Raw genomic sequence first — 27,949 nt, forward strand, 5'->3', positions numbered from 1 at the left:
CTCCATCACCTATGATCCCGGATTGAAATTCTACAACACCCTTATCACCCTTTGTTTCTAACAAGCAAGACCAAACCCAAAATATAAATAAGAGTTGCAAATGTAGAATCAGAAGTCATGGAAGAGCATGATGGCATCATCAATCTTCAATTGGGATGCGTGCATAACATAAACCACATTTCTAAATCTTTGCCATTGTTTCCCTAATGGCCCTGTTCGCTTGTGCGCTGGGAGAAATTGTACTTGCAAATATGAGACAACTTCGATTGTTCAGAATATTAACCTGAACCGTTTCCTAACTGAACATACTAGAACCATAACATTGTGTGTTTTTACGAACCTCTTTAATTTGGTCATCCTCGTACACCAGTCGAAGACTCAGATTCAGCGCTGTGTGGAACATCTCATCTAAAACATGTTTCCAAACAATGGGCCTGTCTACCTTCCACACCAAGAATTGTGCCTGTCTGGCTCCCGTCACAGCTAATCTCTGCAACGAGATGACACATTGTCATAGAGTGCAAAAGTAAAAACACTAGCACGGCTGCGTGTGCGCGTGCACGTGGTACATATAACAGGGAAGTGCTTTACCTCCATCCTTCCACAGCTTATAGAGAATTGTGGGAATTTCCTTCTTTTCAACAAGTGTCATATCTGAAATCTATAAATATTGGAGAAAGTATTCGAAATATCAAATGTGCTATTCTAACAACAAAAACCTTGACTTGCTCCAAACACGTAAAGTTCCGTGGTCATTCTACCAACGGTCATGATAAACTGAATAATTCATCGTACAGATGCGAGTGGTGGAACTCATAACAATGTTATTACCTTATCCATCTCAAGTGCACGACTTGAAGTCGACAGTAGCCTAAACATTTTATAAGCATCTCTCCCATATCTTTTCAAAACAATTGACTCCACCTGCAGAAAAGAAAAGGTACTTTGACATCGGTCCTGGTGAATAAAAATGAATTTTCATATATCTTGAAAGAACAAAATCAGATAAAACCTCATCATTCTGAGCCAGCTCAAGAATTTTCTTCAAGTCTGTACAAGAAATAAATGCGTCAATGAAAACTCAGTACAAATCTGTTACTATGTTATCCATAAGAAAGATGAAAGGAAAAATAAAAACCAGAAATCAATTGTATGAGAAGAAGCGAACTGTACCAACACTATACGACTCATCCCCATCTACATCCCTTTCATTGCAGAACAGGCTGAGGGAAGCTTTGACGTAATCACATGTCAAATTACGACCAGCTTCACTGTTTATCACCTCCTCATAAATAGTACTGAATGATACAGGAACTGCAAAATCAATCAGCGAAACAATCAACGAAACTATTCCTTCGTTTCATTTATTAAGGTTTCATGTTATTTCTAAAATTATTATTATTTGTATTTGTTGGTTTCATTTATTAAGGTTATTCCTTGGCTAATTTTCAAACTTTTCTTTTTTGTTTGGTCATACTTGTTGGAATCCCAGTTGTCCCACAGAGGTAATGAGAACAAGCAATTATATAGAATTATCCCACTCTAACTAACACCGAGACCTTTTGCAATAAAACCCCACACCTGACGAATTGAGCAAGTGGCCAAGTGGGGACAATATCGGTGTTGTTGGAGTGGGCCCATGGCCCGTCTACCTGAAATTTAAGAATACTCCTCCCCAATTACTATTGTTGAATTGTTTGTATTTTAAGTAGTTCTGAATCAACACTGTCTTGGCCTATAGAAATTATTAACGTATCATGTTATTTCTAAACTCATCAACATTTTCTTGGCCGAGAAATTGAACTGAAAATAACCAATTCACCACGCAATAATCCACACTTCCAGTTTACCTGAATTTTCCGTCTTTACTTTCTTCTCTGCAGTTCTAGTTGACATAAGCATTGCTCTTAAGACAAGTGCAGCTCCGTCATCCAGACGTGCTCTCACATTCTCGACGCAAGCCTAGACCACAAAACGAAAATTTACTTTCACCTCAGGCAGACTATGTAGAACCACATCAAAAGATAAAAGAATGCATCTCGTAAAATGATAAGGTTGCGTATAGGAACACAAATAATAATGCAGAGAAAGAACTCAGGTAGGATTTGGACATTCCATGGAGGATTTCCCTTTCCTTTACATAATTAATTCTTTTTTGTCAACCAAGCAATGCCCATTTGGATGTTCAGTCTACTCCAAGGTTCATTTCAATGAACCAAACTCTATAATTACAAAAGAGGGAAAAGTTTGAACTTTGAACTCAAATGCAAACCCAACATGTAGTTTCTGAAAAGCATGGCAACATTTAACTCACTCTTGACCTTCTTCTAGTCATCAAAAACCAAACTATCTCTACCAGTTAGTATCAATAAAGCCACAGAGCATCCGCATAAACAAATCCAGATTATGCCAAAACATACTCAACATATCATGTTTAACCAGAAAATCCAACTGCTCTCATTAATATGAATGGATAATTATAATTCACAAGAAAGCAGAAGAAAACCAACCTTGTGCCTTAGGCAGCGAATGAATTCCTCAAAATTAGCACGCCAAATAACCACTTCGTTATTAGCAAATTCTTCATCCAACTCCAAAGCATCATGCTTTCGCTGTGAATGCAGAAAATAGCACATTAGGATAGAGTAGCTTTCAAGAACGTTTATATTAGAACAAACTATCCCTGGTGTTTAAAAATGACCATACTTATACCAACCTTGTCCCTGGTACTCATACTAGAAGAACTACCCCCATGAGCATCGGTTTCAGAATCTATCAGGATTGAAAATCTCATAGCTGCTGCTGCTACGACACATTGTTCTATAGTCTCTGGTACTTCAACAATCTGTTAAAATTCCAAAAATGATTTATAAAGATACACTTTTGAAAAAACAAAGTAAAAAATGTGCAACTTAAGGAGGTGCATAACTAAAGATCTCTTTTCTTAATTTTCCAGCATATCAATGGAGTCTTTACCTTGGAACACTTAGGACCTTGCTTCTTTGGAGCATCTTTACTTGCTTCTTCAAGAACTTAGAATCTCTTTTCTTAAAATTGTAAAACAAACCACCTCAGCAGTATATCCAATACTTGAATAATTTCCTTTATAATGGTTGGAAGCGCCTGGAATGCATACACAAGGACATTGGTCAAACTAAGCACGCATATTTGATACAAATTGAGATATTAGGAATAGCAGAAATATACCTTGTGTAGTATATCAAGCCCATCAACTTGCTTCTTAAAATCTGTAGAAAGAAGCCGCCTATGCACATCCTCTCTAAAGTACTTCGAAATATCATTCTGTATGTAATGTGCAAGTAAAATACTTTTCATAAATGCAATGACAATGAAAAACACAAGGAATTGTTCTGTGAAATCTGTACAAGTGTTCTATCCGTGGCTCTTCAAACTTAAACTTTTTAGCTACCAATCGCTCTCTATCCTCCTGCAGTTCAAATCCCCATTCATCAGTAGACTCAAGATTAGTACACAAGTTCAAATTCCATGCTATTGTCATATGTACGTTAATTGAATCTTTAACATTTATCAAGGCCTGTGACTGGACAGCTATATCTGGACGGACAGCTCTCTCAAAATTTCAGAACGCATGTCTCTGCTGCTTTACCAACATATGAGATGAGGATTTATCCTATAAAAGATTCCAGACGTCCAAGTGATTTCAGAAGCGAGTAATATATGAATAAACTTAAGTGTATATATATATGTACTAGCATATATACATAACATACACATTTGTGTGTCCGTGTCACAGAGCGTGTCTGTTACCTAAACCTTTTTACATCATTGTAAGATTTTTTCAATGTGTGCTTTGATGGATGGACAGGGTTAAAATAAATAAGACAAGAATTTCTTATGATAATCAATTACAATTTACCGTCAAAGCAGAGGAAGCTGGTTTCAGAAGATGAGCAGCATCAGAGAAATCACTTAACCCGGAAAGCTGTCTTGTCAACCACTCGACGAGATCTTTCCACCCTTCTGCACCAAGCTTGGTGTCTGATATAGCTGCTGTAATATAAGGAACCTACAACAACATACTGTTACACTACTTGACACGAGACTCAAATTTCAAATCACGAATAGAGATAAAAGACGGTCACCATTTTATCAAGATGAACAGCAGAGAGACATGAGTCTAAAGCAGTTAAGGTGCATTGTCTCATATGCTTCTTATTGTCTCCTAGACATTTCAAAACATCCGACAGAATGCTCTGCAATTCATGCAAAAGTTCAACTGTATTAAAAACAACAAAACAGATACTTCATATAAGTAGTTGTCAATTTGGATATAAACAAACCTTACTGAACTTTTCAACTGGTGCGCCCATTGCAGATGCAACAGTACCAACAACCGTTAAGGTTGCAGAGACCAAGTTCTTGTTGCTATCATATAAGCACCCACTTAAGGCACCAAACAACTCCGCCGGCAGTCAAACAATAAACAAGTTATCATGAAATTGAATGGCGACTATTCTGTAGGTAACAATAAATATATTGTTTGTACCAGTTAGTTCCAGTTGGCTGGATGCATGCATTAGCTTCTTCTAAAATTTTATTGACAGCTTCTTTTGACTCCAAGCGAACCTGGAAGATGGAAAATTAACACACCCAAAAGCTAAAAGGACCAGTCACCTGGACCAACAAATTTATGTATAGCACCCAAAAGCTTAATAGTAGAGTTCCTAGTGGCAGCAGCACTGGACTGCAGTTCAGTTTCTTTACAAAAATCAATCAAATCCTGTAAAACATATTATCCTCTTTATGTAAATTACTAAGTCCTAATTGATGACTGGAAGAGATGAAAGAAAACAAAATCGGCTAAATCGGAACAGAATCCAAAAACCTTAAGTTTCATATGTGCAACACCAAAGTCTTCAACCGCTGAAACCATCCACAATACTCCCTCGCTGAGAACCTTAGGGTTCTTGTGCTCTTTCATAATTTTTTTAAAGCTACAAGAAGAAGAAATATCAATCAATCATTGGAGAACGAGCAATATATAGTGCATGCGCATGGGTATAAGATTAAGCATCCTTGCTTTCAGGAAAAACAGAAGGCATCCAGAAAAATGATGGCTAGTAGAAGAATCACATCTAAACTTGCTTTTTCAAAAATTAATCCTGGACCTATGGCTTCAGAAAAAGAAGTGAGGCATTTCATGGCATGGGTCCGGGTCTTGATATCTGCAACCCGTTCACTAATACCTGTCAAAGTGCATAACACCATTAGAAACTAGATTTGACAACCTTATATGTTCATCCACAGCAACAACCTGAAGAGAGACAAAAAACAAACCAAACTCCAATCCTGATGTCTGATCTAAATTAAAATAAAAACTCACCCAGAAGACAAAGTACTACATATTTCTTAGGAAACTTCTTTGCAGTGGACGCCAGGTAATAAATTTTACCCGAAACACTAATAAGAGAGAAAAGCAAGCAAGATCTTATTAAACTTGCCTAACAAAATATTCAAAGCATAAATACCTGAACATTTTTTTCACTCAAACCAGGGACAGCACAAAGTAAACGAACTAACATCTCAATTGAATGGTCAATGTCCTGTAAACCTTCGACTTGCTGTTTAAATGAGGATATGGCTGCAACATAATCGAATATAATACATTCAACCAGAATATTGCATGGAAAACATGGGAATATCAACCATGTCAATTGACCACCAAAGACAAAAGGCAAACACATTAATCAATAACAGAACAGAGAAAGTAAAAAAAGTAGTTTACCATTGTAACAAACTACTAAATATACATACTACACAAAAAAAGGTCGTACACAGTGCACAAGGCTTCCGCTTTACACAGGGTCTAGGAGAGGTGAATGTCGGCTAGCCTTACCCCCATTTATGGAGAGGCTGCTCCCAAGTCTCGAACCCGAGACCTACCGCTCATGGGCGAAGGCACTTGCCATCGCACCAAGTGCGACCTCTAAATATACATACTACACAATGGAAAAATAAAAAATAAAAAATTCATGAAATGTCTGAATATAAGTCACCTGAAAGAGTTTGCGCTATCCCCAGAGTTCGTTGGAGCCAAGTTTGATGTCATTGTTGTGGATCCACATTGGGAGGAATACGTTCATCGTGCTCCTGGTGTTGCTGACCACACAGAGTATTGGACATTTGAAGAAATAATGTGGTCTTGCAGTGGGGCTTTTATAGTTGTGAAAGTATATGTTGGGTGAAGACGAACAAAACTAATGCAACTCCTGGTTTGCGGCACGATGCCCATAGTATGTTTCAGCACTCAAAGGTTGGTGCAATTTTTCTTGTGTTCATGTTCTTCCTATTACCTGCCCTCCTCCCTTGATGAAAATGCTTTGTTGCCAATACAATGAAGGAGCATTGCTTGATGGGAATAAAAGGCACCGTTCGTCGCAGCACTGATGGCCATATAATCCAAGCCAACATTGATACAGATGTAATAATAGTCGGGGAACCCGCGTACGGCCAGTAACCACATGAAGAACGCTGGGTTTTATTGCTATGTGTGAATCACTGAATCATGGATATAAAGTTGAAAAGTGGTGTGGGTTTTTATCTCAATATTTCTGTGATCAAGTCTTATGATGTGTAGTGAGCTGGTGGCAGTAACAGTCTGCTATAGAGTTTGCCCTTGGGATGTGTCTAAAATGAGTTGAATGTTTTATGCTGTTGGTTTTGTACCATAGTAACTCGGTAATCTTATTATTTCAGTTATGTTTTAGACATTAAATGGTGACACAAGATCTCTGTAGCGAAATTTTACTTGAGGTGTAGACACGTAGAAAACAGTCGTATCCTCGAACAATTGACACATCAGGATTTCTTAAAGAGCCAAGAAGCTATATGCATTTGTTCTCTTTCCTACTAGTGGTTCATATTCTAAACCTCATAAATTTTCACTAGACACCAGACGGAGCTAGATTGTCTGGTTGCAACTTCTCCACACCTACATGCAAGGTCTTTACGTTTGTCCTCATCTTCACGGTTGTCCTCTTTACACTAGACCTGGTTGCACGTTCTTCATGGTCATTTGTCTTCGAGGAATCCCTTCACAAGTGTGAACTGTAGAAGCAAATCGAAGGGAGCAGCAGGTTTCCCCGATGGAAGACAAGTTTTGCGCGACGCTGACATCAGCGTCTTGCAATCTCCTCCCAAACAAAGATGTTTATGCATGAAAAGAGATGTGATGTAAATACTACAATTCCTTGAGAACAAAGCAAGCAACAATAACGGTAAAACTATCACAGATTACTATACCTGTAGAAGATAGGTTAGCATGGAATTCCTAAATGGAACATGGTCCTCCTTGTTCACCAAAGCAGACATCATGCAACTCAAGGATAACAAACTTTTGTTAATAGTTTGGGTTTCCTTCAACCGCTCTCCGGTTGCACCCGTCCTCGACAATCTCTCACTTCCAGCGAGATCGATAAGATTTAAGACCTCATTGACTTCTTGTTTTTGTTTTCCCCCGATATATGGACTCTGAAACCAAAATAAGGGAAGAAAGAAAAGTGCCCCATTTTAAAATGCTTCAATATTTCCACAAAAAACATCATTCTGGGAAGCCTGGTGAAATACTTTGTCAAAGGTCAAATGATGATTTTGTCCTGCAAAGTTAATAAAACATTTATAGAAAATTAGATTCAAATAATTCGTCACTATGATTTTAAACTAGATAAGAAATAAAACAAGCATTAGAGTGCCCATACCATTTGGTAGCAAGTCGATGCCTCTGCCAAGAGACTCTGTTGCGGTAGGATAAGAAACTGCAGGCGCTTCATTCTCATTAGCTAGCCACGGTCAAACTCGACAAAAGACCCTCATATTTCCTTTTACTTCCTATTAAAGAAGAAGATTCATACCTAAAATATTCCAATTACGATTCTCTTCTAAACCACATATTGTTAAATACATCTGACATACTAAATACAACCCACTAATACTTTTTTCCAATTAAATTTTAAAACACACCCCACTTACATTCCCAAATTGCCCTCACTTTCTGCATATACCATACACTCTCTACATACACCCCACATCCAAAAAGAAGCAAATGAATACACAACTAGGTTTCTGTCATGAATGTTTTTTTCTCCCACAGATATCAAATGCAAAAATCATGAATATTCATAACAAATGAGTTATTTTAGTTGATATCTAACGAACGCGAGATTTATGTTAACAAACATCAAATGATACGAACAAATATGGGTGAATAATCATAAACATGTGAAACAGCCTAAATAATTATAGGGTCTTTTTTCACGTTTACATTTCTGTCAATTTTAGGGTTTAGGTCCATCAATTTAGAGGTTCCTTTGAATTAGGGGTTTATGATTGAATTAGTCACTGATCGATTAACCATGCCAACATCACTTTCATGTTATTTGGGAAAACATGTGCTCAATACAAGGGCAAATTTGGCTATTGCATTTTCCATGGGATAACATTTTCATTGACTAGTCACCCAAAGAGCAGAGCATGAAGAAAAATAGTATACAAATTGAACATGACGGGGGTGTATTCATAAAATAACTTCTATTAGAAAATTTATGGAGCCTAAATAGTTATTTTATATTAAAGTAATAAAACAATATGTGAAGTACATTTAACAAAGTGAGGTGCTAATAAGAATACCATAAAAGTGTTATGGAATTTTTTCCTGAAGTTTTCTCCTTCAAACACGATTCTTTTCTGTTCTTCTAGTTGTGTCAGTGTCATCTTCAGTTTTTCATTTAAAGCACCTAAATTGTGCTTCAAGGTATATTCTCTTTTCTGGAAAAGCATGCCGACAACAAAAATAAATAAATAAAACGTTTTAAAATAGATGACTTAGTATTTAATATTTTAAACTAAACATATATTCCTTTTAAGATGAGTGGATTCTAATTTTCTCTAAAAATAGTAAAAGCAAAACAAAAATAAAACGAATCCAATACCAACCTTAAGCGACTTCACCCTTTGAGCTACTAATGTAAAACTTTCGGTCAAACGTTTCAGATCCTCAAAGTGCCTTACTCTTTGATCCATGATTTCTTTCTCGCCATCCCAGTCATGCGGCACCAACACGCAAACCATAAATGTTATTTTACGTATCCATAAACAAATGAAACTGATTCATTTCCAAGCACGCAAACAATACCTTAAGCCTACACATCTCTCTCCTACATTAATCTACCGATTTCTAGTTGTTGCGCTAATTTTTTTTCCTAAAAAATTATGCGTTTTCAAAGTAACGAGTTATAATAAAAGCATGATCTCGAATATGTTACGAAAATTAATTGGACTTAATATTGATAATGGATTTACAAGTATTTTAATCATGATAAAATACATAATAGAGAAATTATTAGAACTACAGATCATAGAATAAGAGTTGGTTACAAACTCTTAAAACTGCAAACACAACTACTACCACGATAGGAGGAGCACTTATGATCTCACGTAAATAAAACTGCAGTATGGTCTTTCTTCTCGAACATGAGGTTTGTATGCACTAACTCTATCAAGAGTGAAACTATTCTGACTTCGAGAGAGAAGAAGATTGATGCGACTCTATGCTGTTTGGTTTCGATCATAATTAGTTAGACCACCTATTGTTATTACTATCCATTAAGCTCATTACATAGGTAATATCATTACGCCCTTCTACACCTCAAAACATACTATCATTCAATGTATTTAAACTTTTTTTCGTATGTAATGAGGATTATGAATGAAGATATGAATTTACTTTGATTTATTTTCCATTTCAACATTTATTTTCTTACAATTTCCCTTTTATCATGTTTGATCCTATCAAATATCACTACAAAGGTTTTGCCACAACAATTTTACAATTCATTCATTAGAGTTTGTATTGGTTGTCTAAATCTCATGTCTAATCCTGCAAGTAAGTCTTGCTTCCTTTATTTGTATATTAATAATACATGTTGACAACGATATAATATATAAATGTAGTCTAGTGATCAAGTTCTTTAAGTATCAAAATACCAACAATGCACACCACAATATTACAAAAATAAAACCAAATACAAACCTCTAAAGCTTTTAAACTTGCAAGGATATGTGGCAAAAAATTTGCAAATTGTTTCTACAAAAGTCAATGAACCCATTTATTTTTGTATTACATTCTCTAAACTTGCAAAACCACTAATCACTATTTGCATCACAAGGCATATGAACACCAATTCCGTTCTCGTAATTTACACATAGTAATGAAAAACTAATAAATAATGGAAAGCACTCTAGTCAATGGTGTATATGGAGATGTATAACATATATATCTCTAGCTATAGGAGCCCAAGTCAACATCACATAAATAAAAAATTCACATTACTCAAATCGGAAGCACCAAAAATTCAAATAGGGATAACTTTTCCACTAGCTTTTATCCCATTATTAGCAAAAAATCTTCACTATCCATTAACTCTTTCACTAAGGAAATCTTATTTTCCTCTATTTAAACCAATTTGGAACGAAAACCCTTCAACCCCATCAATGGAATCGACCCTTCTTTATCATCCAGGCCAAAATCTCCATATGTCCATACATTGAATAAGAGAACCCTCAACTTCCTTTGTGCTTGTTCTTGCCCAATATTAAATGTGTTTTGTTCTGGTGTGGGTTGTAATTAATTTTGGTGAAACAGGGTCATTGGTTTCAAGTTTGGAAGATCATGAACGGAAACACCGTTGGTTGCTTGTTCTTACTTGGCACGTAACCACCTCCTCAACCCATAAAAATTTAAAAAATGTATGAGCAAACTGTGGTTCCAGTGGGTGGGTCTAGGGGAGGGATGAGGGGCAGCAAAAGGAAGTTAGGGAAATGGGGATCTTAGGCAGGGCCAAAAATGGAGGAAAATCATTGCAGATAGAACTCTTTGGCCTTGAAATGAAATATTAGATTGTTCAAGTCATTTACTATTTATACTTTCCCTCTAAAATCCATCAAAATCATAATTTGATTACACCATTTTTATTTTATTTTTCCAAAAATCAAAGTTATGGAATGAAAAAGTAAAGTTAGCTTACCAAAAGCGGAGTCAGATGAGCACTGCTTTGGTCGCTAGAAGCCATTAATCAGGTGGAGTTGAGGATCAGATTATCCAAGGATAAGAGCACAGGGAAGAAGAAGAATAAGAGGGAATGGTTGGGGCATAGGAAAAGAGGGAAGAAGAAGAATAAGAGTGCTTTCTTTTTCTAAAAGTTTTACAAAGATCATTTATTCGGAGTCGTCGATGCAGGGTGTGGAGTTCCCTTCTCTTTTTTTCTCTTTCTTTATACAATATAAAATAGAGAACTTTAACGAAAATCTTTCGATACTGTTCACTTTTACAAAAAACCATATTTTTACACTAAAAAGTCAATCCTAATACTATTCATTTTACCCTTTATTTTATTCTTATCGTTAAAACTCAAAGTTTTCAAGTCATTTTCATTAATTTTCCTTTGTTTTTTATGTTTTAAAAAGTTATTTTACAAGTAAAACTAACGAAAATGATTTGAAAACTTAACGATAAGGACAAAATAAAGGGTAAAACGAATAGTACCACGATTGACATTTTAGTGTAAAAATATGGTTTTTCATTAAAATTCCCTATTTACATAGTATAAAGAAAGAAAGAAAAAGAAGAAGAGAACTCCACACCCTACATCGACAACTCTGAATAAATGATCTTTGAAAAACTTTTAGAAAAAAGAAAAACAAAGACAGGAGAGAGAGGGAGGGAGTTGTACACGTTGAAAAGGAGCATCCCAAAACTTTTAGAGACAAGAAAGAGAGAGAGAGTTGTACATTGCAAAAAAAAAACGCAGCCCAAAACTTTTAGAGAGAGAAAGACAGAGGAGGGAGGGAGTTGTACATAGCTAAAACAGATATTTCGAAAACTTTTAGAGAGAGAAACAAATAGATAGGTGATGGAGCGTTAGGTGATTAGACATGAGCATGCCATTATAGTAAAAAAGCAATCTCCTGTCTTTTCCTCTGCCCACACCTTCCCTCTTCTTCTTCTTCTTCCCCGTTGGATAATCCGACCCTGCGCATGTCATTCTAGTGAAAAAGCATTGTCCTATCTTTTCCTTTACGCCACCCTTTCCTTCTTCTTCTTCTTCCCCGTGCTCTTATCCTTAGATAATCCAACCTTCGCCTCCACCTGATTAATGATTTCTAACGACCAAAGCAGGACTTCTCCGACTCCGCTTTCGGTAAGCTCTAACTTTACTTTTTCATTCCATAACTTTGATTTTTGGAAAAATAGAATAAGGAGGGTGTAGTCAAATTATGATTTTATAAGATTTTGATAAATTTTAGAGAGGAAACTATAAATAGAAAATGACTTAAACAATCTAACATTTTATTTCAGGGCCAAAGAGTTCTATCTACAGTAGTCTTTCTCCATTTTTTGCCCTGCATGAGATCCCTATTTCCCTAACTTCCTTTCGCCACCCTTCATCCCTCCCTGAGACCCACCCACTGTGACCGTAGTTTGCTCATCTATTTTCTAAATTTTTATGGGTTGAGTAGGTGGCTGTGTGCCAAGCAAGAACAAATCACCAATGGCGCTTCCGATCATGATCTCCCAAACCTAAAACCAATGGCCTTGTTTCAGACCAGAATTAATCCAACCCACACAAAAACAAAACCCAATTGATATTGGGCTCCCACAGCAAGAACAAGCACAAAGGAAGTTGAGGATTTTCATGGTGTTTTACTCAATGTATGGGCATGTGGAGATTTTGGCCTAGAGGATAAAGAAAATGGTCGATTCCATTGATGGGGTTGAAGGGTTTTCGTTCCAAATTGCTTCAAATAGAGGAAGATAAGGCTTTCTCAGTGAAAGAGTTAAGGGATAGTGAAGATTTTTGGCCAATACTGGAATGAAAGCTAGTGGAAAAGTTATCCCTCTTTGCATATTTTGGTACTTCAGATTTGAGTAATGTGAATTTTTTATTTATGTGATGTTACTTGGGCTCCACATCTAGAGATGTATGTGTTATACATCTTCATATACACCATTTACTAGAGTGTTTTTCATTATTTATTGGTTTTTCATTGCTATGTGTAAATTGCAAGAACGAAATTGGTATCCATATGCCTTGTAATACAAATAGTGGTCGGTGACTTTGCAAGTTTATAGAATGTAATACAAAAATAAACAGGTTGATTGACTTTTGCAAGAACAATTTATAAATTTTGTGCCACATATCCTTGCAAGTTTAAAAGCTTTAGAGGTTTGTATTAATTTTTATTTTGTTTTACTTTTATTTTTGTTATATATTTATAATATTGTGGTGTGCATTGTTGGCATTTTGATACTTAAAGAACTTGATCAACCAGATCACTATACTACATTCATATATTATATCGTTGTTAACATATATTATTAATATACAAATAAAAGAAGCAAAACTTACTTGCAGGATTAGCCATAAGATCCAAACAACCAACACAAACTCTAATGAACGAATTGTAAAGTTGTTGGGGCAAAACCTTTGCAGTGATCTTTGATAGGATCATACTTGATAAAAAGGAAATTGCAAGAAAGTAAATGTTGAAATGGAAAATAAATTAAAGTAAATTCATATATTATTCATAATCCTCTTTACATACGAAAAGAAGTTTAAATACATTGAAGGATAGTAAGATTTAAGGTGTAGATGGACCTAATGGATAATAATAACAATATGTGGTCTAACTAGTCATGACTGAAGCCTAATAGCATAGAGTCACATCAATCTTCTCTTCTCTAGGACTCAGAATAGTTTCACTCTTGATAGAGCTAGTGCATATAAACCTCATGTTTGAGAAGATAAGACCATACAGTTTTGTTTACGTGAGATCACAACTACTCCTCTTATCATGGTAGCAATTGTGTTTGCAATTTTAAGAGTTTGTAACCAACTCTTATTCCATTATCTTTAGTTCTAATAATTTCCCTCTTGTGTATTTTATCATGATTAAAATACTAGTGAGTCCATCATTAATATAAGTCTAAATAGTCCTCATAACATATTCAATATCATGGTTTTATTATAACTCACATTACTTTGAAAACGCACAATTTTTCAGGAAAAAGAATCAGCACAACAATTAGAAATTGATAGATTGAAGCAAGAGAGAGATGTGATGAGGCTCAAGGTATTGTTTGCATGCTTGGAAATGAATTAGCTCCATTGGTCTATAGATATATAAAATAACATCTATGATTTACGTGTAGGTGCCACATGACTGGGATGGCAAGGGAGAAATCATGGACCAAAGAGTGAGGCACTTTGAGGAGCTGGAACGTTTGACCGAAAGTGTTACATTAGTAGCCCAAAGAGTGAAGTCGATTAAGATTGGTATTGGATTCATTTTACTTTTGTTTTGCTTTTATTATTTTTTGAGAAAATTAAAATCCCCCCTCATCTTAAAAGGAATATATATTTAATTTAAAATGTTAAATACTAAGGCATTTACTTCAAAACGTTTTATTTATTTATTTATTTTTGTTATGAGCATGGTTTTCCAGGAAAGAGAATACACACTGAAGCATGATTTAGATGCTTCAAATGAAAAACTGAAGATGGAACAGAAAAGAATCGTGCTTGAAGGAGAAAACCTCAGAAAAAAAAACTCCATAACACTATTACGGTAAGTTTTTTTATTAGCACTTCACACTTTGTTAAATGCACCCCACATATTGTTTTATTATTAAATAATTTAACACTCTAATATAAAATAACTATTTAGATCCCATAAATTTTCTAATATAAGTTATTTTATTTATACACCCTATGTAGAGCCCAACCCAAAAAACTAGTCCAACAAGTGAGAGGACCCCAAGGACTTAAGAATCCCTACACCCTCATAAGTGTAGTTGATGTGGGATCATAACATTACACCACCCTTCGGAAGCCGACACCCACGGCGGCCCTTATTCTGGTGGCTTTCACTCTTAACGGCGGCGCACCCTTGGTCGTCCCGTTAAGGTAGTCCCTTCCAGGTCGTTCCCTCCGCAGCGTCGGGAACCTAGGCTCTGATACCAATATTAGGTACTCAATGTTAGGTACTCAAGCCCAAGGGAATAGCCCAACCCAAAAGACTAATCTAATAAGTGGGAGGATCCCAAGGACTAAAGAACCCTTACACCCCCATAAGTGTAGTCGATGTGGGGTCATAACATTACACCACCATTCGGAAGCCGACGCCCACGGCGGCCCTTACTCTGGTGGCTTTCACTCTTAGCGGCGGCGCACCCTTGGTCGTCCCGTTAAGGTAGTCCTTTCCAGGTCGCCTCCTCCGCAGCGTCGGGAACCTAGGCTCTGATACCAATGTTAGGTACTCAAGCCCAAGGGAAGAGCCCAACCCAAAAAACTAGTCTAATAGGTGGGAGGACCCCAATGACTTAAGAACCCCTACAACCCCATAAGTGTAGTCGATGCGGGATCATAACACTACGTTATGTTCAATTTGTATATTTTTCTTCTTGCTCTACTCTTTAAATGTCTAGTCAATGACAATGTTGATCCCATGAAAAATGCAATAGTCAAATCTGCCTTTTTATTGAGCACATGTTCTTCCAAACAACATAAAAGTGATGTTGACATGGTTGATCGATCAGTGACCAATTCAATCATAAACCCCTAATTCACATAAACCCCCAAACTGATAGACCTAAACCCTAAAATTGACAAAAATCTAAACGTGAAGAAAAATCCTAGAATTATTGGTTGTTTCACATGTTTACTATCATTCATCCATATTTGTTCGTATTTTTTTGTTTGTTGACATAAATCTCGTGCTTGTCAAATATCAAATGAAATATCTCATTTGTTATGAATATTCATGATTTCTGTATTTGATATTCGTGGGAGAAAAAAACATTCATATTTGATGTTTAATATTCATGATAGAAACCTAGTTGTGTATTTCTTTGATTCTTTTTAGATGTGGGATGTATGTAGAGAGTAAGATATATGCAGAAAGTGTGAGGTGTAAGGGCAATTTGGGAATATAAGTGGGGTGTATTTAATATATAAGATGTATTTAACAACATATGACGCAAAAGAGAATCGTAATTTGAAGATTTTAGGTACTAACCTTCTTCTTTAATACGAATTAAAAGGAAATATTAAGATCTTTTGTCGAGTGCGACCGTGGCTAGCTGATGAGGATGAAGCACCTACAATTTCTTATCCTACCGACCATGGCTAGCTGATGAGGATGAAGCACCTACAATTTCTTATCCTACCGCAACAAAATCTCTCGACAGAGACATCATCTTGCTACAAAATGGTATGGGCACTCTAATGCTTGGTTTTTTTTCTTATCTAATTTAAAATCATAGAGACGAATTATTTGGATCTAATTTCACCATAAATGTTTTGTCAACTTTACAAGCCAAAATCATCATTTTACCTTTGACATAATATTTCACCACGAGGCTTCCCAGGAGGATGTTTTTGTGGAAATATCGGAGCTTATGCACAGTGCACTCAATGGCTATAAGGTACAGTGCACTCAATGGCTATAAGGTAGAGTGATTTTGTTTTCTAAGCATTTTAAATTGTGACTTTTCTTTCTTACATTATTTTGGTTGCGGAGTCCATATTCAAGCATAACTTTTGCCCTTGGTGAACAGTAGTCAACCACCGGATCTTAGTAGAGAATAACCAGCACTTATTACCAAGTCGAAAATTGTAGTCCAACGTAATAAACATAATCCAAAAACTGATAGAGCTGAAAAAAAATTATAATAACATTCTAATTCACATGCTAAAACCAACAATGACTACAAACAAAACACAGTTAATCTCCATACACAAAAGAAATAGAAACACCAATAAACACCAAGAAAATAAACAATAAAGATATGAAACAGAGGGTAAAGAAAATTAAAAATTATTTGAACAATTAACATTAAAAACCACATAGCACCAATCGAAAGGACAAAACAACACTCACAAATTTTTTACCTCTTTTCTTCTGCCTTTGTATCAGTTGCGAACAAAAATTATTTGCCTTCAGCCAGGGCACACGGTTAAAATATTCAGACACCTATACACCAAAGAAATTTGTTACAATACATTGACAAAGCAAATAATCATTGATTAAACATAATTAACAAATCTGTACCCATGATCTCTATGCAACCATACGGTTTACCTTACCACTTGTTCCCTACTGCCCTCTAACTAACAAAAACTATTTTACCTAATTAATAGAGTTTGAACAACTAACATTAAAAACCACATAGCACCAATCGAAAGCATAAAACAAGAATCATAAAATTTTTACCTCTTTTCTTCTCCCTTTGTACCAACTGGGAACAAAAATTATTTGCCTTCGGCCAAGGCACACGATTGAAATTTTTTAGAAATCTATATGCCAAATTTGTTACAATACACTAACAAAGCAAATAATCATTGATTAAACCTAATTAACAAATCTGTATCCATGATCTCTATCCAACCATATGGTTTACCTTATTGCTTGTTCCCTACTGCCCTTTAACTAACAAAAGCTATTTTACCTAACTAATAAAGAGTAATTATACATGCATTTAATGGTAACCAACCAATGATTATGTAAACAAATACACATGTGGGTGATAAATGAAGTTCTGAACTAAAAGTTGAGACGATGGATTGACAACCTATTAAATCAAACGAAAAATAATAATAATGAAAGAGATCAACTCTAATTGTCTTTCCTTGCACCATTACCAGAACAAAATTTATGCGAGCCAAAAACAATGAAATGGTCAATGCAAACATTGCAGACAGATTCAAAAAAAAAAAATTTGAAGCCAAGGAAAAACTTGAAAACCCACAAAAAACCGAAATCTTATAGGAGTCCATCTTTCCATCGTTTTCCTTCAAAATAAAAACAAAAAACTCTAATTTGTGTGCCTACACATATACATCGGATAAAAATCGTAAACAAATACAACAACAACAACAAAGCCTTTTCCCACTAAGTGGGGTCGGCTATATGAATCCTAGAACGCCATTGCGCTCGGTTTTGTGTCATGTCCTCCGTTAGATCCAAGTACTCTAAGTCTTTTCTTAGAGTCTCTTCCAAAGTTGTCCTAGGTCTTCCTCTACCCCTTCGGCCCTGAACCTCTGTCCCGTAGTCACATCTTCGAACCGGAGCGTCAGTCGGCCTTCTTTGCACATGTTCAAAATCACCGGAGCCGATTTTCTCTCATCTTTCCTACAATTTCGGCTACTCCTACTTTACCTCGGATATCCTCATTCCCAATCTTATCATTTCTCGTGTGCCCACACATCCCACGAAGCATCCTCATCTCCGCTACACCCATTTTGTGTACGTGTTGATGCTTCACCACCCAACATTCTGTGCCATACAACATCGCTAGCCTTATTGTCGTCCTATAAAATTTTCCCTTGAGCTTCAGTGGCCTACGACGGTCACACAACACGCCGGATGCACTCTTTCCATCCAGCTCGTATTCTATGGTTGAGATCTCCATCTAATTCTCCGTTCTCTTGCAAGATAGATCCTAGGTAGCGAAAACGATCGCTTTTTGTGATCTTCGCTAGATTGCTCCAGTCATTAGTGTGGATAAGTATATAAATGGATAGAGATAGGAAAGCAAACACAAGATGTACGTGGTTCACCCAGATTGGCTACGTCCACGGAATAGAAGAGTTCTCATTAATTGTGAAGGGTTTACACAAGTACATAGGTTCAAGCTCTCATTTAGTGAGTACAAGTGAATGATTTAGTACAAATGACATTAGGAAATATTGTGGGAGAATGATCTCGTAATCACGAAACTTCTAAGTATCGGAGTGTGGTGTCGTCTTGACTTGCCTTATCTGTCTCATAGGTAGATGTGGCATCTTCTCTGGAAGTACTCTTCCTCCATCCAGGGGTGGTATCTTTAACTGGTGGAGATGCACAAGGTAATGTATCAATTTCACTTGAAGCTTACTTGTAGTTTCAGGCTTGGTCAAGCGCGATACAAACCATGTAGTAGGAGTCCCCCAAGTCGCCGAGCTAGGGGGTCTGCTGAAAGAGGTGACAGACAAGGTAAGCAATCAGAGCTCCGACTGATTGTTCACCTTCTCCCCATCTTGCAGCAGCATGAAGGATAAAGAGAAGAAAAATGAGAAGAGATGATATGAGATACTTTTGCTTTTGAAGAAGTAACTTTCCACAGGCTTATTCTTGAACTGAGCTGGAGGGTTTTCTGGTTTCCTCCAGAGTATAAGGCCGACTGAAGAATTTGAGGGTCAAAACAAGTCCATCAAATCTAGAGTACGTTCCACCCTGCTGATATGGGATACTTTTGCTTTTGACAGAGTAATGAATGTATCGGCACGTGTGCTGTTACGCTTGTCTCCACATGCTTCCTTGTATCCTTCGCACTTGCCCTATCTGTTCCTCAAGCAGATGCGGAATCTTCCCTGGAAACATAAGATGTTGAAGATGAGTACTCGAGAGCAATGCCAGGTAAGTAATCAGGTAAGGGGTTCCAGGCAGTCAGTTCCTGGCTGGAAGCTTGATTCCAAGTGCTGACTGATTGCTCTCTTTCTCCTTGTCTTGCAGGTAAAAACAAGGCCAAAAGAAAAGACAGGGAAAAAGCATGATATGGGATACTCTTGCTTTTAACCCTGATGATATGAGATATTCTTGCTCTAGTATAGCTTGTTTGCAGAGGTATTATCGGGGGGAAAGAAAGCTGAATATTTCGAAAGGCTTCGTTGGGAGTGCCCTCTCAGATATGATGAAGGGTTGAGCATTTTTGCAGGTCTGCCTGTCCGTTGGGGATGGAGGTCGACATATATAGGAGTCTCCCTAACAACAAGTAGTAATGTTATTCCTTTACCCTGCTTGGTCATAGCACGGTAGTGGGAGCTGCCAGTTTCACATGTTTTAACTCTGTCAGAGCACTTTGAAAAAGTGGTCTGTGGTATCTGGCTCTCGAGATTCGGAGAACGATGCCTCTTCGATTTTTGAGAAAGCAATCATGCTGGGGGTATGACTCTCGAGATTCGGAGAGCAGTGTCTCTTCGATTTTTGAGGAAGTAATCATGTTGGGAGTCTGGCTCTCGAGATTCGGAGGGTGGTGCCTCTTCGATTTTGGAGCAAGCAATCTTGTTGGGAGTGTTGTCTCGAATGTGAGTAAAGGTTGGGCATGTTTGCTAGTCTACCTTGCCACGAAGCACAAAGGTTGACACACAGGGACTTTCCAATTATCCAGCAATGGTACTGTTCCTTTACCCTCTCTTCGATTTTGAGAAAGTAGTCATGTTGGGAGTCTGGCTCTCGAGATTCGGAGGACGGTGCCTCTTCGATTTTGGAGCAAGCAATCTTATTGGGAGTGTTTTCTCGAATGTGAGTAAAGGTTGGGCATGTTTGCTAGTCTACCTTGCCACGAAGCACAGAGGTTGACACACAGGGACTTTCCAATTATCCAGCAGTGGTACTGTTCCTTTACAGTTGTGGGTAATAATATGGTAGCTAGACCTTCAAAATTTATGTGTCTAAACTTTTGTTAGTGCTGTTTTTTTGCTATTCTTTTACCTTTCTTGGTCAGAGCGATGTAGTGGGAGCTGCAAGCTTCACGTGCTCAACTTTGGCAGAGAACTTTGGCAAAGTTATTTGTGGTACCCATGAGCTATTGTTGCGTGTGGGAAGTGGGTGATTGAACAGTAAGATTCATGTGCTTTCTACTTCACCAGAAGTCTTCGACAGAATGCCCATAATTTCTGCAAAGCTGAGTGTGCGTGTGACAGGTGTTGACAAGGCTAGAAAAGTAGGTGCCTCTTCGATTTCTGAGATCGGCCCTCGTGGTCTCTGAGCAGCCCAGCTTTTGAGAAAGCGAGCGCCTCTTCGATTGATTCGGAGAACGATGCCTCATCGATTTTTGAGAAAGCAATCATGTTGGGGGTCTGGCTCTCGAGATTCGGGGAGCAGTGTCTCTTCGATTTTTGAGAAAGTAATCATGTTGGGAGTCTGGCTCTCGAGATTCGGAGGGCGGTGCCTCTTCGATTTTGGAGCAAGCAATCTTGTTGGGAGTGTTTTCTCGAATGTGAGTAAAGGTTGGGCATGTTTGCTAGTCTACCTTGCCACGAAGCACAGAGGTTGACACACAGGGACTTTCCAATTATCCAGCAATGGTACTGTTCCTTTACCCTCTCTTCGATTTTTAAGAAAGTAGTCATGTTGGGAGTCTGGCTCTCGAGATTCGGAGGACGGTGCCTCTTCGATTTTGGAGCAAGCAATCTTATTGGGAGTGTTTTCTCGAATGTGAGTAAAGGTTGGGCATGTTTGCTAGTCTACCTTGCCACGAAGCACAGAGGTTGACACACAGGGACTTTCCAATTATCCAGCAGTGGTACTGTTCCTTTACCCTTGTGGGTAATAATATGGTAGCTAGACCTTCAAAATTTATGGGTCTAAACTTTGTTAGTGCTGTTTCTTTGCTATTCTTTTACCCTTCTTGGTCAGAGCGATGTAGTGGGAGCTGCAAGCTTCACGTGCTCAACTTTGGCAGAGAACTTTGGCAAAGTTATCTGTGGTACCCATGAGCTATTGTTGCGTGTAGGAAGTGGGTGATTGAACAGTAAGATTCATGTGTTTTCTACTTCCCCAGAAGTCTTTGACAGAATGCCCATAATTTCCGCAAAACTGAGTGTGCGTGTGACAGGTGCTGACAAGGCTGGAAAAGGTTGGAAAAGTAGGTGCCTCTTCGATTTCTGATATCGGCCCTCGTGGTCTCTAGGGAGCCCAGCTTTTGAGAAAGCGAGCGCCTCTTCGATTTTTGAGATTGGCCTTCGTGGTCTTTGAGCAGCCCAACTTTTGAGAAAGCAAACGCCTCTTCGATTTCTGAGATCAACCCTCGTGATCTCTAAGCAGCCCAGCTTTTGAGAAAGCAAACGCCTCTTCGATTTCTGAGCAGGCGCCTCTTCGATTTCTGAAGCTTCGTCGAGTGCAGATTTTTATAGGGGCTGGCATTAAGTTCCAAAGCACACTTAAATCTCCACCAGTAGAAGCTTCATTCTTGCACTTCTAAGATCTTGATTTGTCCGACCTCTTCTCTCTTCAACACCTTTGAAAATGTCTGGCCCCTCTGACCGTCGTTTTGACTTGAACCTTGTTGAAAAGGCAGCCCCGGCTTCTCCAGACAACATATGGCGCCCATCCTTCGTCTCCCCTACTGGTCCTCTTACCGTTGGGGATTCCGTGATGAAGAATGATATGACCGCTGCGGTGGTGGCCAGGAACCTTCTCACTCCCAAAGATAACAGACTACTTTCCAAACGGTCTGATGAGTTAGCTGTTAAGGATTCGCTGGCTCTCAGTGTTCAGTGTGCAGGTTCTGTGTCTAATATGGCCCAACGCCTATTTGCTCGAACCCGCCAAGTTGAATCATTGGCGGCTGAAGTGATGAGTCTCAAACAGGAGATTAGAGGGCTCAAGCATGAGAATAAACAGTTGCACCGGCTCGCACATGACTATGCTACAAACATGAAGAGGAAGCTTGACCAGATGAAGGAAACTGATGGTCAGGTTTTACTTGATCATCAGAGATTTGTGGGTTTGTTCCAAAGGCATTTATTGCCTTCGTCTTCTAGGGCTGTACCGCGTAATGAAGCTCCAAATGATCAACCTCTGATGCCTCCTCCTTCTAGGGTTCTGTCCAGTACTGAGGCTCCAAATGATCCCCCTCCGGTGCCTTCTCTTTCTGGGGCTCTACCGACTGCTGAGACTTCTCCTAAGCAACCTTTGTGAAGGCTCCCTCTTGTGTGCTTATTTTGACTCATGTATATGTACATATTTGTAGCTTATCGGGGATATCAATAAATAAGCTTTCCTTCATTTCAACGTATTGTGTTAAATACACCAAAGCCTTCTTCGCTAAGTTCTTTGAATTTTCTTTTGTTAAAGCTTGTATGTTGAAGCTTTCTGAGTGGAGCATGTAGGTTGGGGTAGTGTTCTCTTAATTTCCCGAATGAGGAAAACTTCTCGGTTGGAGACTTGGAAAATCCAAGTCACTGAGTGGGATCGGCTATATGAATCTTAGAACGCCATTGTGCTCGATCCTGTGTCATGTCCTTCGTTAGATCCAAGTACTCTAAGTCTTTTCTTAGAGTCTCTTCCAAAGTTTTCCTAGGTCTTCCTCTACCCCTTCGGCCCTGAACCTCTGTCCCATAGTCGCATCTTCTAATCGGAACGTCAGTAGGCCTTCTTTGCACATGTCCAAACCACCGTAACCGATTTTCTCTCATCTTTCCTTCAATTTCGGCTACTCCTACTTTACCCCGGATATCCTCATTCCTAATCTTATCCTTTCTCGTGTGCCCACACATCCAACGAAGCATCCTCATCTCCGCTACACCCATTTTGTGTACGTGTTGATGTTTCACCGCCCAACATTCTGTGCCATACAGCATCGCCGGCCTTATTGCCGTCCTATAAAATTTTCCCTTGAGCTTCAGTGGCATACGGCGGTCACACAACACGCCGGATGCACTCTTCCACTTCATCCATCCCACTTGTATTCTATGGTTGAGATCTCCATCTAATTCTCCGTTCTTTTGCAAGATAGATCCTAGGTAACGAAAACGGTCGCTCTTTGGTATTTCTTGATCTCCGATCCTCACCCCTAACTCGTTTTGGCCTCCATTTGCACTGAACTTGCACTCCATATATTCTGTCTTTGATCGGCTTAGGCGAAGACCTTTAGATTCCAACACTTCTCTCCAAAGGTTAAGCTTTGCATTTACCCCTTCCTGAGTTTCATCTATCAACACTATATCGTCTGCGAAAAGCATACACCAAGGAATATCATCTTGAATATGTCGTGTTAACTCATCCATTACCAACGCAAAAAGGTAAGGACTTAAGGATGAGCCTTGATGTAATCCTACAGTTATGGGAAAGCTTTCGGTTTGTCCTTCATGAGTTCTTACGGCAGTCTTTGCTCCTTCATACATATCCTTTATAGCTTGGATATATGCTACTCGTACTCCTTTCTTCTCTAAAATCCTCCAAAGAATGTCTCTTGGGACCCTATCATACGCTTTTTCCAAATCTATAAAGACCATGTGTAAATCCTTTTTCCCATCTCTATATCTTTCCATCAATCTTCGTAAGAGATAGATTGCCTCCATGGTTGAGCGCCCTGGCATGAACCCGAATTGGTTGTCCGAAACCCGTGTCTCTTGCCTCAATCTATGCTCAATGACTCTCTCCCAGAGCTTCATTGTATGACTCATTAGCTTAATACCCCTATAGTTCATGCAATTTTGTACGTCGCCCTTATTCTTGTAGATAGGCACCAAAGTGCTCATTCGCCACTCATTTGGCATCTTCTTCGTTTTCAAAATCCTATTGAAAAGGTCAGTGAGCCATGTTATACCTGTCTCTCCCAAAAGTTTCCACACTTCGATTGGTATATCGTCTGGGCCTATTGCTTTTTTATGCTTCATCTTCTTCAAAGCTACAACCACTTCTTCCTTCCGGATTCGACGATAAAAGGAGTAGTTTCTACACTCTTCTGAGTTACTCAACTCCCCTAAAGAAGCACTCATTTCATGTCCTTCATTGAAAAGATTATGAAAATAACCTCTCCATCTGTCTTTAACCGCGTTCTCTGTAGCAAGAACCTTTCCATCCTCATCCTTGATGCACCTCACTTGGTTTAGGTCCCTTGTCTTCTTTTCCCTTGCTCTAGATAGTTTATAGATATCCAACTCTCCTTCTTTGGTATCTAGTCGTTTATACATATCGTCGTAAGCCGCTAACTTAGCTTCTCTGACAGCTTTCTTCGCCTCTTGCTTCGCTTTTCTATACCTTTCACCATTTTCATCAGTCCTCTCCTTGTATAAGGCTTTACAACATTCCTTCTTAGCCTTCACCTTTGTTTGTACCTCCTCATTCCACCACCAAGATTCCTTTTGGTGTGGGGCAAAGCCCTTGGACTCTCCTAATACCTCTTTTGCTACTTTTCGGATACAACTAGCCATGGAATCCCACATTTGGCTAGCTTCCCCCTCTCTATCCCACACACATTGGGTGATTACCTTCTCTTTGAAAATTGCTTGTTTTTCTTCTTTTAGATTCCACCATCTAGTCCTTGGGCACTTCCAAGTCTTGTTCTTTTGTCTTACTCTTTTGATATGTACATCCATCACCAACAAGCGATGTTGATTAGCCACGCTCTCTCCTGGTATAACTTTGCAATCCTTACAAGTTATACGATCCCCTTTCCTCATTAGAAGAAAATCTATTTGTGTTTTTGACGACCCACTCTTGTAGGTGATCACATGTTCTTCTCTCTTCTTAAAGAAGGTGTTGGCTAAGAAGAGATCATATGCCATTGCAAAATCCAAGATAGCTTCCCCATCCTCATTTCTCTCCCCAAAACCATGGCCACCATGAAAACCTCCATAGTTGCCTGTCTCCCTGCCCACGTGTCCATTTAAATCTCCTCCTATAAATAACTTCTCCGTCTGAGCAATTCCTTGCACCAAGTCTCCAAGATCTTCCCAAAATTTCTCCTTCGAACTCGTATCCAACCCTACTTGAGGTGCGTACGCACTAATCACATTGATAAGTTCTTGTCCTATTACAATCTTGATTGCCATGATTCTATCTCCTACCCTCTTGACATCTACAACATCTTGTACCAAGGTCTTGTCCACGATGATGCCAACACCGTTTCTCGTTCTATTTGTGCCCGAATACCAAAGTTTAAACCCTGAGTTTTCTAGATCCTTTGCCTTACTACCAACCCACTTAGTTTCTTGTAGGCACATAATATTTATCCTTCTCCTCACCATAACTTCCACTACTTCCATAGATTTTCCCGTTAAGGTTCCTATATTCCACGTTCCTAAACGCATTTTGCTCTCTTGAACTCTACCCTTCTGTCCTAGCTTCTTCACCCTCCCCCGTCTAATAGGATCAAAGTACTTCTTTTGTGTGTCCCGGGTAAAGTTGATAGGAGCATATGCTCCCAAACAACTTTGAGTGGAGTCGTTCGAAAAGAAGTTTCTATGGCCCCCTTGCTCATTTAACACTGCATCCGGGTGCCGATGGAGATACAGCGACCCTTGCTCACTTATCACTGTGCTCAGGCCACACAGCGCGCCACTTACGGGTGACGCCCTAGCTTTAGCGCGATTTTGTTCTGGATTCATTTTCATAAGGATTCGACGTGATCATGGAGTGCCGGCTGTCGACTACCTGACGCCCTCCCCCTCCTCCTTTATCCGGGCTTGGGACCGGCCATGTAAGACATAGGCGGAGTTATCGTAAACAAATAAAAAAAAAAATAAAAAAATCTAGAACAACAGCAGAGATAACAAAAATTATAAAAAAAAACCATAAAAATTTTCAATCAAAAGTTTTAGAATTAAACTCACAGGAAGTTCTGTAACCAGTTGCAAGTGGCTGCACCCTCGTTGGTGACCAATTGCAAAGTGGCCTTTTTGCCCAGATCTGTAACCAATTGTAAAGTCGTCTTTTTGCTCAGTTCACTACGGTTTCATTTCAGTTATTTTCATTCGTATGTAGATATATTGAATCATTGATTGCTATATTAACTCTAGAAAGCCACGAATGGAAGTTGAAGTATTAAAGGACTCAACACTTACTATTTAGTTTAAATACTCTATCTGCAACTGAGCTGAATTCACAACCTATGCTAATTAAGGGTGTAGAGTTTCACCTTCTTCCTAGCCATAAATGGTCGGAAAGTCTTGAAATTGGCCAAAGAAAGCTGGGATCCTCATCGAACAAACCCACCGAGGTGCGTTTATGGAACTCCTCACTGTTTAATCTGCATTACCAGAACAAAATGTAAATTCACCAGTTAAATGCGTGTATCAATTTCATAATGTAGTTTATTACAAAGATTAAGAAGTGAAAATTACCATAGCAGTAGTGGCATCTCCGAAAAGGGCAATGAGGGATGACACAGCTACTTGGCCAACAGATGCGGCTAGGGCTCCAAACACTAAAACCCCGTACACTGCACATAAGGATGCTGCAAAATAATTAACGCAAGAAACAGTTCAATATAACTTTAAAAATTTTGGGAAGTTGATGTGGCATAATCGTCATATACCAATTGATTCATAAATCGTGACCATCCATCCAAGCAAAAGCATCTACATAAACTGCATGGTAGATTTTTTATGTGTTCCAGATTCATTATCTGCAAAATATGCATCTATCAAACAACATAAATCTAACTATAGATCATTATCTTAAGCGAAAAAAGAAACTACAAAATTTGAAGTTTGATCTAACAGTTATTCAGTAATTTCTTTATATCATTTGAATAAGAAATTATTGCATAAAATGAATCTATCCAGTTCACCACAGATTAGTAATCGAGTCTAATTTGGTCGACATGATCAAATGTGTGTGTGTGTATGTATCTATATGTATATATATATATGTAGCCATTGTATGCAAAGCCCTAACAGATTGAAGTGATCTCTTAAAACTTGATATGGAGCATCGTTCTCTTCCCATGTTTGTAGGATATATTACATGGTTCCACTTCAAGCATTATGGCCAACAGCTATGGCGGTCCATTAGACAAATTAGATGGTTTTAGTACGTCGTCGATCTCTAGCCTTATATCAAAATTGTGGAGTGCGGAACCCTTATCCCAGAAAACCTCAATATGCAGATGAGATATAACATTTGAATCAAGCAATTCACAAATACAAAAATTACTTACAAAATAATTTTGAAAGTAAGTAAAAAAAAAAAAGATCTTTTGTATGCCTATTACCTTCATCGGACCCAAAAAAGGTGGGAAAGGCCTGAAATTGGCCAGAAAAAACTCGCATCTTCGTCGGAAAGCCCACCGCAGACTGGGCTTATTGAACTCTTTGATAGAGGGGTAAATTCGAATATGCAAAGCTCAAATGTTGTTGTTAGG

At 38.4% G+C, this 27,949-nt stretch overlaps 1 protein-coding gene and 2 long non-coding RNA genes across 8 annotated transcripts; all 3 read right to left on the bottom strand.

Annotated features, from left to right (window-relative positions):
• Positions 1-66: 66 nt before the first annotated feature.
• LOC103439757 (uncharacterized) lies at positions 67-6,156 on the bottom strand. 4 transcript variants are annotated; one of them, XM_070825476.1, is made up of 16 exons: positions 6,039-6,156; positions 5,116-5,228; positions 4,868-4,976; positions 4,323-4,608; positions 4,125-4,235; positions 3,899-4,048; positions 3,208-3,652; positions 2,977-3,123; positions 2,717-2,845; positions 2,511-2,612; positions 1,851-1,962; positions 1,174-1,314; positions 1,013-1,050; positions 832-924; positions 592-661; positions 67-490 (listed from the first exon to the last, which is right to left on the bottom strand). In XM_070825476.1, exons 9-16 carry the CDS (start codon positions 2,792-2,794, stop codon positions 405-407), a joined length of 720 nt encoding a protein of 239 aa, XP_070681577.1. In that variant the 5' UTR covers positions 2,795-2,845; positions 2,977-3,123; positions 3,208-3,652; positions 3,899-4,048; positions 4,125-4,235; positions 4,323-4,608; positions 4,868-4,976; positions 5,116-5,228; positions 6,039-6,156; the 3' UTR covers positions 67-404. The 4 variants fall into 4 exon arrangements, 3 of the variants coding, with proteins under 3 accessions (XP_070681577.1, XP_070681578.1, XP_070681579.1); XR_011583168.1 differs by lacking the exons at positions 4,868-4,976; positions 5,116-5,228; positions 6,039-6,156 and having other exon boundaries at positions 592-654; positions 3,208-3,303; positions 3,387-3,448; positions 4,323-4,536; XM_070825477.1 differs by lacking the exons at positions 4,868-4,976; positions 5,116-5,228; positions 6,039-6,156 and having other exon boundaries at positions 258-490; positions 3,208-3,303; positions 3,387-3,448; positions 4,323-4,536.
• Positions 6,157-7,738: 1,582 nt separating this feature from the next.
• On the bottom strand, positions 7,739-27,938 carry LOC139197616 (uncharacterized). Of its 3 annotated transcripts, none has more exons than XR_011583170.1 (7): positions 27,800-27,938; positions 27,122-27,211; positions 26,928-27,040; positions 26,723-26,833; positions 26,418-26,493; positions 16,989-17,070; positions 7,739-7,869 (listed from the first exon to the last, which is right to left on the bottom strand). It is a non-coding gene; the product is annotated as an uncharacterized lncRNA (long non-coding RNA). The 3 variants fall into 3 exon arrangements; XR_011583171.1 differs by lacking the exon at positions 7,739-7,869 and adding an exon at positions 16,561-16,670; XR_011583169.1 differs by lacking the exon at positions 7,739-7,869 and having other exon boundaries at positions 16,940-17,070.
• LOC139197617 (uncharacterized) lies at positions 16,089-16,362 on the bottom strand. Its single transcript, XR_011583172.1, has 2 exons — positions 16,246-16,362; positions 16,089-16,195 (listed from the first exon to the last, which is right to left on the bottom strand). It is a non-coding gene; the product is annotated as an uncharacterized lncRNA (long non-coding RNA).
• Positions 27,939-27,949: the final 11 nt, after the last annotated feature.

The sequence above is a fragment of the Malus domestica genome, chromosome 07 (assembly GCF_042453785.1).
Source record: "Malus domestica chromosome 07, GDT2T_hap1".
NCBI lineage: Eukaryota > Viridiplantae > Streptophyta > Magnoliopsida > Rosales > Rosaceae > Malus > Malus domestica.